This window comes from Petaurus breviceps, unplaced genomic scaffold (genome assembly GCF_028583685.1).
Source record: "Petaurus breviceps papuanus isolate PSGF00001 unplaced genomic scaffold, PetGlider_PUasm1.0 185, whole genome shotgun sequence".
Lineage (NCBI taxonomy): Eukaryota > Metazoa > Chordata > Mammalia > Diprotodontia > Petauridae > Petaurus > Petaurus breviceps.
The window spans coordinates 10,593,404-10,608,835 of NW_027185797.1; the positions used below are offsets into that span (position 1 = coordinate 10,593,404).

The 15,432-nt window shown below is 36.0% G+C and overlaps 1 protein-coding gene across 5 annotated transcripts in view; it reads right to left on the bottom strand.

Moving 5' to 3' along the window:
- Nucleotides 1-15,432, bottom strand: part of SATB1 (SATB homeobox 1) — a 116,471-nt gene that overhangs the window by 27,732 nt on the left and 73,307 nt on the right. For all 5 annotated transcript variants that reach the window (XM_069088454.1, XM_069088456.1, XM_069088453.1 and 2 more), the window contains exon 9: nucleotides 9,262-9,417. In XM_069088454.1, coding sequence (XP_068944555.1) covers nucleotides 9,262-9,417 — 156 coding nt within the window. The remainder of the gene's footprint in view (nucleotides 1-9,261; nucleotides 9,418-15,432) is intronic.

The following is a 15,432-nucleotide window of genomic DNA, read 5'->3' on the forward strand; positions in this document are numbered from 1 at the left end:
AATTAGTGAGCATTATATGATCCTCTTTAAAATACTGTTTCTGTTTTATTTAGGATAGAGATTGTACAATTTATGCTATAGTAATAAAACCCATATAAATTCATTTATCTGTCTATAATGCTTTGCAGTCATCTAAAATTGTAATGTTATTGTTACTTCCTCGGTTACTTTTCTATCATCACTTTTTGTAATTTTTTTCTATAGCTCATTCATTTTAGAAGATCCAGACATTTTTTACTTCAATGAGAAAAATGATGACGATAAAGGGAAAGCCTTTACCCTTTTTTTCTATCCTCCACCTTTACCACTATTATAAAAGACTTGGACTTGATATTTTGTTTTAAAACAATGCTCAACACAACATTTTGTGCCAAGTTTCATGGAATGATAAACATTTTTAGTAATTCCTACTATCAGATAAAAACACATCCCCATCTTTTGGGCTGTATTCCTCCCCACGTCTAATTTTGCAGACACCTGATCCTATCCCGCTTCCCACTGTTAATGTGGCATGTCTTCAGTGGTAAGTCCTTTCTCAGGAAGGAAGATTATCACATAATAAGTTTCTTTCCAAGCCCTTCACCCTGTACCACCCCCTTGAGAAAAAGGCAAATGAGAATTACAGATGGTAATATATATTATTTGTGTGATGAGTAGGGATCCAGGTACACTGGTGTCAACAGATGTGGGTTCTCTTCCTGACGTGTCATTTATTCTCTATGTCAGACTTTTTGTGGGTCATGGGCCCTTTTGAAGCCTATAGACTCTTTAGAATGATGTCTTTAAATAAGTAAAATAAAATACATAAACTGCAAAGGAAATCAATTATACTGAAAGACAGTATAAAAAAATAAAAATACAGGTTCACAAATCTCAGGTTAAGAATGCCTAAATTTATGTGATCTTGGTCATTTAACTTGAATAGTCACCAGTTTCCTCATTATAAAGCAGACATAGTATCCAGCCTGCCAACCTAACAGGTTTCTTTTGAGTATCAAATGAGATCCTGTATATACGTAAAAGTTCACAGAAAATTATAGGCTGCTATACAAATACAATGTATTATGCGGATGGTGGTTATACTTTTTACCATCTAAAATATTTCTTCTTTTAAAAGCTGGCCTAATGCTCACAGATTCACAGATTCAGAAATGTGTTATTTCCTCCTTGCCCAATTTTCCCATTTAAAGCTCTGTTTCTAATCGTTAGAAAATGTCACAGGGAATTTTTGCTGGGGACGTATGCTAAAGAATAAGGGAATATTTTACCTAAGACAGAGAGAAGGAGGAGGGGGGGGAAGAAGAGGAGGAGAAAGTAGAGAGGTGGGGGGAAGAGAGACAGAGAGAGAGACAGAGAGACAGAGAGACAGAGAGAGAGACAGAGAGAGAGATGGTGTAAGAATGATTCAATTACTCCAAAGAAGAGGACACAGTCACAGAATCAAGTGTGCTTCTCTGATGGAAACAGGCCAGAGCCAAAGGTATGGCTAGACTAACCAACTAAGATAACTTCAATACAAAATATTTTTAAAAGCAAATACCTTGAAGTATTTTAAGAGCAATCCTAAAATTGGGGGGGAAAAGGAGGGGATAGAGTTAATTAAAAATGTTTCTTTCAGAATTAATTTCTTGGGCTGATCTTAGTAATGTCCATATTTGTGAGGATAAAGGTATTCTCTGATATATGGAAAACATATCAGAGTTATTTCTCATTAACTAATTTCAAATTTAGTTCAACTAGAAATCGCAGTTTATCCAGAAATAGCCATGAGGCAGACAAAAATTTACAGGCAAAAATCAACCTTTGCCAGAATATAAATGTATTTTTTTTTGTAAAAGTAGATGATACTAAGATAGTCAGAGGGTATGTATACCCCATATGAATGCCCTAATTTACACAATTTTGTTCTCCCAAAAATAGAAATCCTCCATTTTCTAACCCTGTTCAACCTGGAGCTTTCCATTAAGCATAGGTAGCTAGGTGGTGCATTGCATAGAGTGCTGCTCTTAAAGTCTAGGAGATAATAGTTCAAATTCTGCCTCAGATTCTTACTAGCTGCACGACCCTGAGCAAATCACTTAACCTCTTCTCTTAGCCTCAGTTTCCTCATCTGTCAAGTAGGAATGATAACAGTACTAACTTTATAAGCGTCCTGAGGATTAAATAAGATAACATACGTAAAGAGGTCTGCAAACCTTAAACTGCTACATAAATGCTAGCTATATTATTGCTATGTTTACTTTTTAAACCCTTAATCTAAAAAAAATGAACAAATCAAAACCCAACAAACTCAGCTCCTATGAATAATCAAGTCAGTGGGGCTACAAAAAATAAATCAGTCTCTGGATACAATGATGCTTGATAGATCTTAAGTACTCTCATAAACCACATTAATCAACAGCCATTAACTCCAACGGACCTTTTTCTTCAAAAACTGATAGGACAAAACTGAGCTAGTATACTAGAAAATGTGATATTCTCAATGGGGCAGCTAGGTGGCGCCATAGTGCACAGAGGGACAGAAGACATATTCCTGAGTTCAAATTTACCTTCAGACAACTTACTACCTGTGTTACCCTGGGAAAGTCACTTAACCCTATTTGCCTCAGTATCCTCATCTGTAAAATGAGCTAGAGAAAGAAATAGTTGGTCATTCTGGGATCTTTGTCAAGAAAAATCCTAATGGGGTCACTAAGAGTCAGATGCGACTGAAATAAACGATTCAAACTGTTGTAGTGATTTTTAAATTTTTGAGTTACTATTGCCTATGGGCTTTATCTTCAAAACAGGACACCCCGCTCATTCATGGAGAATATATTTAGGACATTCATAAATAAGAAATTTCTGAATATTAGTTGTATACTTTCAGGGATAAAAGGGGTCAGAAGTGCAGATTACTCTGAGATGACTAGAAGGTCCAGAAGAATCTTTTTAGGATGGAGTTACTCAATTGGCCTGATCTCTTTTCCTTCTCCCATGTCACCTTTTACCTCTTCCCAGAGAAAAATTGATCTAGGACATAGTGTATGCATCTCCTCCTTCTTGTCCTCTCCTCTTCTCTCTCTCTCTGTCTCTGTCTCTCTCTCTCTCCCTCCCCTCTACCTCCCAACCCCCAATTTCTTGGGAACTCTGTATCCTTGTGAGATTACTACACTGAGTGGGACAGTAAGGCTGGGCTGAGGCCAAGAACTGGGGGGAAATAGATTAGCGGTCTCTGCCCCTAACCCTTCCCACCACAGCTAGATGCAAATGCCACAAATACTAGAAATCATGAATCTACATTAAGGCTTGTTATATACCTTAAAATGCTATACAGGTAAAATCTTGTCCAAAAACGTTTTTGTTAAAATGAGTACTTCAAAATTAGCATGAAAATTCACCAATCAGCCCAATGCATTCTGGAGTTTCTACCAAAATGAAATTTAATTCCAACAAAATAAAGGACATCTCTTATCAATTTCGGAAGGGGGAGCAGGATGTCACCTATTCCATTTATTTGATCACTATGCACTACTTAGCAAGCTGCAAAGCTTGGTAAAGGTTTTTTTTTTTTTAAATTGCTATTTTAAGCTTTGCAGCAGTATAAGATAGAGATAGTCAGCCCTCCAAATTATTTCTAGTCCCATTGATTTGTGACATGCCATATGGCGCTTATATTGAAGACATCCTGATTACCATATCAGAATTCCTATACTCAAATTAAAGGTCAGAGTGATTTTTATCATCTATGATCATGAGAAATGTGAGAGCTCCTTAGACCTATCTTCTCCTACCTCAAGGCCTAGAATTGAAGCTACCTACATTTAGGATGTAAGGAAAGGTGGTAACTTAAAAATACCTGTTCTCTTTTGGTAGAGTCATTCTGCATGAAGGTAACAATTCTCAGCTATACCAGTGTCTGGACATGATAGGTATCAATGTTTAGCTTTTGTAATAACATAGGGTCAAAGGTAAAAATAATATAAGATAATGCAGAAAGTATGCCATGTTAAGTCTACTTTTCATAATCAAAGTCCTTTGTCTAAAAAGAACCCAAATCAAATGAGCTCGTACATGGAGACAATTTTATAAACCCTCCTGGCAATGCAAGCCTAGGCTGCAGGAAACCTCTGCTTTGTAACTATGCTGCAGAATGGGGAAGCCCCACCTTTTCAAACATTAAAATCAATGTAACATTGCAACATACAAAGCCCCTCCTATAGTACTACTAATGTGTTTGTGCTGGACATACACCTTAAGTCTCAGAGCTCTCAAGGGGTTTGCTGTGGAATAAAATTAGATTTCAACATCTGCCACCATCAAGAAAAAATTCCATTTCTGGCTCCCATATGAAAACACTGTAACCAATGAATGGTAACTGAACCATGATACCTTAATGGTTATTACTCAAATCAACTATTTTTTTTAAACAGTAAAATTAGTGGATTCTGCTTTCATAATTATTTGAATGTGTTATCTTACTAAATGTTTGACAGAATCCCAATATGATTTAATTGGAAAAAGCCGCTGCTCATTTTAATATTGAGTATAAAAATATTCATTTGTAGTTATTCACCCTATGTTTAGATCTCACCTTTTTTCTTGCTTAAATATAGGTAACTTACACTTCCAAAAGTCTAGCCTTATTCTATGTTTACTCAGAAATTTCTATGAAATCAGATTTTATGTGTATCCATCAAGAAGACATAGTAATAGAGTAAATCTATAATAATAAATCCTACTAAATGTATTCCTATATAATCCTGTGGGACCATTTAATGGGCCTCAGTTTCCTCATTGGCAAAGTAAGACAGGTGATTAGATCACATCTGAAGCCTCTTCCAGACCCAAGTACCTCTGAGCAAAGACTATAAGCATATTTATGATTTGTGTAAGCACAAATCATATTTTTATAATTTAGTAGCAATTAAACATTATGCCAGTGTGGACTACTCTACCTGTCAAACTTTTCTAAAATTCTAGAAAATTCAAATTTAGCAGCAACAAAAGGCTTTTGGACGACATATAAATAAGCAGAATCACCCTTGTCTGTCACTAGGCTGCTGTTCCTCTTCTAGACCACGCATACAAAGATTTGGGGTCTAAGCCTTGGTTCTAGAAGGACTGAGACCCCCTCCCTGCTCCCCTCCATGTGTTCTTCAGCATTCCAACAGGATCAAGTTCTCTTTACCTGTTAGAGGGCTCATGCTGCTTCTCTCTAACTATTGACTGCCCCACGAAATTTAAATGATGAACTCCAAAGAAGAAGATACCAGGGCAACCCCTCAGCCATAGGAGTCAGAGGCCACAGAACAGATTAAAGGAAAGTCAATCCCCTTTCACTTCACATTCATGCCCAATCTTCTCTCCAAAGGATGGTCCAAATCTAGACTACTCTTACAGTTCTAAACTATGAAAAGTCATCTGTCTCTTCCCAAATTATTATTTTTTTTGGCATTGAAATTGCTGACCATGGGCAAGGCTAGACTGCTATTTAGGTGTTTTCTTTTCCTGATCTGCATCTTCAACATGTTAAAACAGAACTTGAGTAAATAACTATGTTTTTATTCTTTTCCTGAACTGATGCTTTCCCTATGTTGGCAGAATTTGATGCTTTGTAATAATTTTGATTATTTATAATGTCACAAAGAAGAGAAAGAAAAGACAGTTTTAGGAGAGTAAGAGAGAACAAAATGTTTGGGACTGGCGGTCATGGAACCACCTTGGGCACCATTCATCATGGGGAAATCTAAATTGATTGGTCATTTTATTCCCTGCTTACATTTTGTGAAGTCACTGGGACCAGGGAGATTTACCTCAACCTGACAGAAAGAAATCAGTTGGGCAGAATGCTTGGAAGCCGATCTCTTCTTCCATATTGGAAAAATACTCAGTCCTTAGCACAGATGCTAAGAAAGTAGGCTGTTTCAGAAGTCCAGGAACAGCCCTTGTGTGATACAGTAGGCACAGTCTGGGTCCTGAGGAAGAGAAGGCTAGTTTGCATTTTATAAAGAGAAAGGGGTACAAGTGAGCAGCTGAGAGCTTGGCCACAGGACACAATATAGACATGAAATTTAAATCAGCTGAGGCAAACTGGAGATGACACAGAATTATATACAACTGTGTGATCTCAACGTTTTATTTTTAAACAAAAAGTAACTGTTTTTATCAAGACTAAATTCCATAATTTAATTTTAAAAAATAATAGCTTGCCTGTTTGTGATGTTTTGGGAGATACCTTTGCCCTCTGAGAAAGAAGCCCTTTTCACCTTGGTTTTTGAGGACACAGGCTAAACCCCAAAGAAGCCATGTCAACAGGAGAAGAAATGAGAAAATATACTTGACTGTGAGCTCCTCCTCACTATGACATTAAATCTCCAAAGTGAGAATGGTGGTGGGGGTAGTCGAGGGGCTAAAGCGAGAACAGGACATTTGTCGTTAATGTAGTCTTGCCATGTAAATAAAGACATCTGAAGAAGCATACAGGTTTGAAGCTGCTCTAACATTCTATCATAATTAGAAACATTTCAAGAGCCCTGTAATTTCCAATCAAAATTACAGTAATTTCCGATATACAAGCCATGATTCATGACAGAATTTTACATTCCATGAGAGATTACAGTGGCCTGATGTATGACACGCTGAGTACAGCGCTAACATAAACAATTCAGTTTAATGTTTAAACAGCACTTGATGTTTAGAATCCTACAATAAAAGAAACATATTATTGTAGAAATTATCACTTTGACAGTGATTGAAGGGTAGGCAGGCATGTGGCCTATAAAGCTATAATTTTTACAGTCCACAGCTTGAGCTTAATCATTTTTATATAACATTTCCAAAATATCCCTTAAGTATTCCTTACAGCCTATAACTTAAGAAAGAACAACCTATTCCTGAAGTGAAGCTTACGTTAAGTTCCACTGGTGATCTTGCAACTGTAAAAAATTTTTAAATGCTAAAAATGTCTATTGTAACATCACAGACCAAATGCACGATTGTATATTTTCCCAGAAGTGGACAACTAAATGACTCTCAATAAAATCACTTGGGAGGGTTGGCAAGAACAGTTTTCTGACTTTGGGGGAGTTTATTTGCAGACAGAACTCATTCCTACATTAGTCGACAAGCTCTCTGGGGTATTGGGGCTAGGCGGCTTGTCATCAGTGAGGGTCCAGAACCCAGGCCAGGGACTTGTTTGGACGAGGCATTCTGTAAGTCTGCAATATGAAAAACCTGACATTAAAGCCCAGAATGACCCTAACACCTTTCAGAGAAATGTTTTCCAATGTTTTTGTTGAAAAGAGAAAATAATTCTGTATTCTGCTCAGTCTCTTAGATCCTCCTAATTGTTTTGTCAGCATATGCATCTATGGTTTGACTTTGCTCACAAAGATTATTCTGCTTGTGATGGAAAGAAACTGAAGAATCCATAGCAATACTGCCCAGAACATCTTTTCTCTTGTTATTTTTCATGACATGAATAGACTGCATCATTTCTATTTTTCTGCATTTATATTTTCAAATTTCATAAATTTATAATATATTATGCATTGTTATTAAAATATTTTACACATCGATAATATTTGGAAGATTTTTGCATAAAATGAAAATATACAATATGTCAATATATGCGAAAATTTATTTGGAGGTTAAAGAATTCAGCTTTCCTTATAACAGCAGCAGTGAGCGAGGAGAGGTTATAGTTAGAACAGAAGAATCAGAATTATTATTTTAAATATTTATATGAGGGAAACTAAGGTAGTTAGAATATTTAAGTAATAGTAATAATTCAGGGCTTCCCCTCCCCCCATAATACGCTGCTCTGTGACAATATTCAAAATTTCCTATTCTCCTATACTTGTAAATAGGATCCAGCAGTAAATTTTAAAAATGTTTTATTCATCATGACCAAGTAGGATCTGCAAATGTAATGGTCTCTTTCCCTAAACTACCTTGTATTATAATTATATATATGTAAAAAATATAATATATATACACACAGACACATGTGTATATATGTATGTATATATGGTATGTGTATGTATATATGTATACACACACACAAACATATATACATGCTGTCTCCTCTATTAGAATAGAAGCTCTCTGAGGTCAGGGACTATTTCATTTTTTGTCTCTCTATTCCCTAGGACAGTCTCCAGGACTAAGTAGGTACTTAACAAATGCTTGCTGCTTGACTGATTGGCTTTTTTCAGACTGTCAACATAATTCCTCCTCCTAAGAGGCAGAGAATGCCCCAACTCTTTATTTCCATATTTTAATCTCTCATTCATCTACAATGCTGTATTTCCATCTGTAACTGGGATCTCCCACCAACAACTAAGATCTACAAAACCGAATATATCCCCTGCCAGAGACTGCCCGTGCTTTTGAAATGCCCATTTCTGTTGAGAGTACCACCATCTTGCTAGTCAGCCTCGAACCTCTAACCCATTTTTTACTTTTTCCTCCTCCTTGTTTCCCATCTAATCAATGGCCAACTTCTTTCAATTTTACTTCCTCTAACCCTAATCAATTCTTCACAAAGCCACTGAATTATCTTTCAAATATTCAAGTCTGTCCATGTTTCTTCCTCACGCCAAAGCCTTCAGTGGATGCTTACTTCTTACAGAGGGAACTGCAAACTCCTTAAGGCAATATTTCATGTCCTTCACAATCTGACTGCAACATTTACAGCTATATTTCACATTATTTGCTGCCTCTTCCTGCACACTACCATGTTCCAGTCAAATTAGACCCCCTAGTCATTCTCCCATCTTGTCCTGCTCCTTTCTTTCTCTGTTTGTTTAGGCTGGGTATCCGTCACACATGGAACACAATCCAGCCATGTTTTCTCCTGTTAAACCCATCTTTTCATTGAAGAACCAGGTCAGGTGTAAGCCTTTTCAAAGCCTTCCCTACTCCCATCTGAAAGCAATGTATCATTTATCCCTATCACACTCTCCCTAATATTGGATGTGCTTGGGTACATATTCTATCCTGCTCTGTTTATATTAAGAGCAAGGATTAGGTTAAATTTTCAGCTTTGTATCCCTAGCACCCAGATACTCTAAATGAATGTGTAGTGAATTCAATTAATATCCCATAAGAAATTATGCTCTCACCTAAAGTATACTATTGACCCAAGTCATGACTCAAGTGCACAGAGAAAAGAGGTGATGATGTACTGGTAACCCCACTGGCATCATTTATTTCAAATAAGAAACAAAACAACCCAACCAGTACTTGTTGATTCCTGGTTTCAGGTTAGGCTCTTACCTGGCTTTTGGTTGCTGCCACCTTTGCAAAGAGTGCTTGGGACACCTTTGCTCGCTTCATTTCCTGCTGAATCTCATCGTAAATGGAAGCATTAATGTTCATGGCATTGTTCTCTGGCTTCCCATTCCGCTCCGTGGCAATTGTTGCAGTTTTTACCTATGACATATTTTAAACATGACTGTCATTCTTTGACAGTGAACAGAAAGATATGGCATTGTTCAGAAGATTTGCAAACATGGCTTCTAAACCGGAGGTGGTTGTACTTTTTACAATGGCCTTTACTACAATTTGGTCATCTACCATTATGTCCTGCTCAGAGATCAAGCTGCCTGAGCTAAGGAAGTCATATTGTCACAGGTGACTGCATTTGTAATAGGAGAGTCACTGCCAACTTGCAACCAGGAATTACAATGTCATAAAGTGAGTTTTCTGGAAAACAGACAATAGCTTCAAAGACTTGAAAACCCTAAAAGAATTATTCCCCAATTATCTTAAACTGCAATTCTAACCTAAAAAAACAATTAAAATCATAATGTAGAGTGATATTTCTTCATTGGTGCCCAATGCCTAATACAGATAATTATATCACTGATAGGTATTACATATTCGTGGCCTTTTAAATATTAGACTTTGCTTTTATGCTTTTCCCTTTTACCTGTTTCATTTAAAAAGTCTTCCATAACAAAGCAATTTACAGTACTGCATATTTAAATCTTCTATCCATCCATGAAACAGGTATAGTGCCTTTCCTAATTATCATAAAGGCTTGTTCTACTTTACACGTGTATGTCCAAGCTGTTCTGTAATTATTTCATCTTTTTCTGGCAACTATGTATATAGTTTTTCCTTTTGACTTGTGTCCCCACACTATCAGGGACTATTTCCTTCTATCTAGAAAGAACATTATTGTACATTACTCAAAATGCACAATGGTTCAATAAGATTTTTTTTTTTTACAACGTGTGACCTTGAAGCAAAGCATCAGCACTGAAGTGTTTCAATGGCTATGAAAATGCCAAATTGATAATTTCAGGTAGTGTCATAGATCTTGGGCAAAAGCCAAACTCAACTTTAAAAGCTTGCTGATGTTACTATTGGTTTTTTTTTTAAGTTCAAATAAGTAGATGTTCTGCTACATTTACAATTTTTAATGTGGGTTGATATTAATTAACTTGAGAACCTTCACAAAATCTACATGGAAATGATAAGATTTTCTTGACTGTGAATTTAAATGTTAGCTAGTTTAGAAGGGAAATCTTATCACAAATGCATAATATACTTCTCCATCTACAAGAATTTCTTAAGGACCTAATTTTTTAGGGGACTGTACAGAGACCTAGGCCCTTTGTATTAATAACTTTAAAATCTCATTTGTTAACATATAACAGAAATAGGAGAAAATAAACTAAGTTTTAGAATGAACTAATAATCTCTGAATTCCTAAAGATATGTTTCCCCCTTATAATGTTATACAATTTGTCAAATGTAAAAAATTCATTTCCATGTCCCACAAAATCTTGGGTATTTAAGAGTGGCTCTAAACAAGGAAAATTATTTTTTCTCCCATAAATGCTAGACTTTTTAAACATTTGGTTCAAAAATTTATGTTCTTAATTTTTATAAAATTGTTCTTGGATTGTGAGGCAATTATTATACTGGTTGAATTGTTAAATTGCTTTTTGAAAATAGAGAAGCTTTTGATAACCAAAAGAGAAACAAATGTCCTATGTAGAAAGTAAGATACCCTGGACAGTAACTCCCTTTCACTACTGCTAGGTCAGTGACCTTGGGAAACTCAACCCCTCTGACTTTCAGTAGTCTCACTTGTGAAATGTTGTTGTCAAACTCTTAAGGTCAGGGGCTGGACCAGAAAATACCTTAAGGGAGATCTCTTTCAGCTCTGATCCTAATTATTTAATGACTCTTTCATAGGTGTAGTGACATCAAAGGTCCTGCTGAAGTAATTTGGAAATGATATTGTAGGGTCCCCAAAAACCTAACACATTTCCAAAAAATATACATACCACTGTAGTTTAAGACTTGCAATCTATCTATGAGATAGTCCTGCTTTGAGGCAAAAGAATACATTTGTTTACATCACAGTGATGCTTTCATTCACTATTTTTTTCCCCTTCACTGCTTAAGTGATAAAGAAAAATAATTTCAACATTACACCGAAAATCCTTTGTTATGGAAATGCTGCTAGGGGTATAAGTTCCAAAAAACATTGGAGGCAAAGAGTACAGCTAGAGCAATCTACTTAACAAAATGTAAAGTGTAAACTAAAAACATAGCTCTGGGTACTTCTCAACAACAACTTTTTTCACTCCTTTGCGAAATACACATGCTTGCTCTAGAATTTAACATATGGCACCCGGACTCTGCTCATCTCTTTCAGTCTTCCTATTTGTTTTCTGGGTTCTGTCCAGCACAATTTCTCTTGAAAGATCACAACTTTAACTAAAAAAGCACAACTTCTAAAATCATATAAATAATCCACTCAAAAGCTTAATATCATCATACATCACAGCTGTGGCTATTTTCGGGTGGAAACCAAGTTCTTGCCAAGCTGCTTTTCCAGGTTTTTTTCTGAAAACAAAGAATGTAAAAAGCACTGCAGTGTTTACAAAGGGAAGGAGAGTAAACCTTCCTTAGTCATTTAAAAAATATTTAGAAAAACTTATCCTTTCCAACTTATCTGCTCCGATACATATCTCATCACAGAAGATTGATCATGGTTGGGAGAACTTACGGAAACAGTTTTTCAAAACAAGGCACATGCTATTGCTTAAGGGGTAACCAAGTTGAACAGGTTTTCACAACCAGAGAATCTCACATTTTTCCCCCAGGGAAAAATTGAAATAATTTTTTTTTTATCTTACACACTCTACTAAACACTGTTGTAGCTTAGAACAACAACAAACCCACACCCTTCTTTAATCCAGGTTTAGCTTTTAATATTATGGCCTAAATTAAATTCATAAAGTGGCTCATTCCAGGCAAAACACACTCCTTTTCAGCTCTAGTCGGCAAACAGGACAGGCACTATAATAAATGCAGTTGCTTTCAGAATAGCTTTTATCAAGGCAAGATTTTCTACACACTCCATGAGTACAGAGGTGCCCAGAAGTACTGTTAGATTTCTGTGTTAGACTGTTTGGTAGCTCTTCTCCCCTGCGGGCATGGGTAACACCATTTGTGGTGTTCATCATCATTTATCATTAAAGCAGCATTTTTCAGTTTTAAAAATCATTTCCTGATTATTTATTATTTATAGGAGGCGCAAGACACTATTAGATTATCTAAATTTGTAGCTTTTTCCATAATCTGGGTTCAGCATTTTGTTGTTCAGTTGTTTCAGTCATGTCTGACTCTCTGTGACCCCATTTGGGGTTTTCTTGGCAAAGATACTAAGGTGTTTGGCCATTTCCTTCTCCAGCTCATTTTACAGGTGAGGAAACTGAGGAAAGCAGGTTTAAGTGACTTGCCCAGGGTCACATAGCTAATAAGTGTCTGAGGTCAAATTTGAACTCAGGTCTTCCTGACTCCAGATCTGGCATTCTATCCACCTTGCCACTTAGTTTCCCTCCAAGTGTTCAGCATAGGATGTACTGAAAAGTTTGGACAGTTGTAGGGTTCAGGAGGATCTTTCTATAGAAAAGTTCCTGGGAAGAAAAATTGGGGACAATTCGGGAAAACTATTCTCATTGAAGTCTTAACAACTTAATATTCAAGCACCAATTTTGCATATGTGATTTAAAGAAAGGAAACAAAAGTGGCTAGGTGGCAAAGTGAATAGAGCACCGGCCCTGGAGTCAGGAGGACCTGAGTCAAATCTGACCTCAGACACTTAACACAAAAACTAGCCATGTGACGTTGGGCAAGTCAGTTAACCCCCATTGCCCTCAAAAAAAAAGGAAACTAAAAACAAAAAAGTTATCTTGACAATATTACCTAAAAATGCCAGATTTAGGGGTTTTTTTTTGGAGGGGCAATTGGGTTAAGTGACTTGTTCAAGGTCACACGGCTAGTGTCTGAGGTCGGATTTGAACTCAGGTCCTCCCAACTCCAGGGCTGCTACTGTATTCACTCACTGTGCCACCTAGCCACCCCTGCCAGGTTTAATTTTGAAGTATTTTTTTATTTGTGACTGAAAAATACTATTGATGTTATGAGAAATGATTGTTTAATACTTTGGTTTGTGTGTTCTGAGAATCTTTTATCTATTTAAAGTAATAAGATTAATTTAGTATAAAATGTGCATATTTATTATCTAACTTCTCAAGAGAAAAGTTTTTTTGAATGCTATAAGCCATTGGGAAGGTCACTATAATATTATCTATGGCATCTATGCTACTGGGTTATATGTGTTAATGTAGCCATTTTAGAACGAGATGATCCTACTAAATCTTCCTTGTATCAGGACTTTGGGACAATGGATTCTGCAAATAAGTGGGGGGGGGTTAGAAGGAGTCAGCAGGGTACTTCTATGAACTTTATATTAAAGTAGATTTTTCACAAATATTTACTTAGAATTAAGAGACTTCTTAAAGTACTGTTCTTCCAAAATATATAATGCACATAATCAAAAAACATATGCCTTAAAATTCTTATAATTTCCTTTAAAATGGCTATTGAATTTTCTCCAAAATTCTAAGTGATTAAAGAATGAATTAAAATTGTTTGCACAGAATTTTTCATCCTAAAACTGAACTGAGATTTGTTCCTTTTAACAGAAAGGTGGGGGAGGGGGCAGGGACACATCATAAATGTCTAATTTTGCATAAACTTGCTCTATGGGGAGGGATGGGATAACTAGCTTTTCTCTAGTGCTTTAAGGATTTAGAGATCTTCACCAATATCGTATTATTTTATCCTCACAAGAATCTTGGGAGACAGATACTATTATTATCCCCATTTTACAGATGAGAAAACAGAGGCTGAGGTTAAGTGACTTGTTCAGGGTTACACAACTAGCAAGTATCTGAGGCCAGATGTGAACTCAGGTCTTCCTGTCCCCAAGTCAAGCACTTACTCTATCCAATGTGTCACCTCTGGTTCCATAGCGGGTGGGAAGGATATAAGATAATTTCCCCCCCAAAAAAAGGATTAAAAATATTTTTTTAAAACTGGTCTGTAGTAGAGAAAATGACTTTCAATTGAATTCAAATATTTTAAATGCAAGATCCTGTGATTTTCAGAAAACCATGAAAAAATGGTATTATTAAAATTTAGCCTAAATTTTATAACACTTTATAAAATCAGTCAGGAAACAATCTTTTAAATCCAAAAAAGTCTTCATTGATTGGTTAGTCAGTTCATTTTTTTTTTCATAGGCCCATATGAATTAGAAGTTATCAAATTTATCTGAGAAGGAAGAACTGTCCCTAAATTTTTGAGTTCTAGGACAAGGTTAAATGCACACTAGGTGCACACTCAAAAAGTGACCAAATGACATTGACAACCATAGGCTCTAATCTAATCCAGCCTAACAAGTATTTATTAAGGGGGAGAATTTTAAAACTACAAGGTATCCTTGAGGCCATCTAGTTCAATCCCCCTAATTTTGCAGATAAGGAAACCTCCGTCCAAAGCATTTAAAAGTGATTTGAATTTACCACATTGTCTTAGAAGGTTTTTTCACCCATGTAGTCCCTTCACACACTCAATGTATTCACAATAGCATAACTTTCCATCTTTCACTAAAAAAGAAGATAATCATCTCAATTTCCCATTCTAAAACAAATTTCTCTCTCTTTTTTTAACCACTCCTTTGTGATAAGAAAAATATTTTAATATGACCCAGATGAAATCTTTCCAAAGGGCTGTCTTATTCAATAGAGGGAAAGTAAAGCAGGCAAGGAAAGGTTGAAGCACAACTGCTGACCATAAGGGACTGTCAATTAATCAGTTCCTACCCCAAACCTCATCCCACTGGGATATAGGGAAATACAGAAATTTTAACTTATTTTCTCCATTTCCTATACAGCAAACTGATCTTTTATCAGTCATAACATAAGTAGCCACCCCCTCATTCATCTTCAGATTTTCTAGTTTGGAGAGCTATGGATATTATGTTATATTAGAGAATATATCTATATCTATCTATCTATCTATCTATCTATCTATCTATCTATCTATCTATCTATCTATCTATCTATCTATCTATCT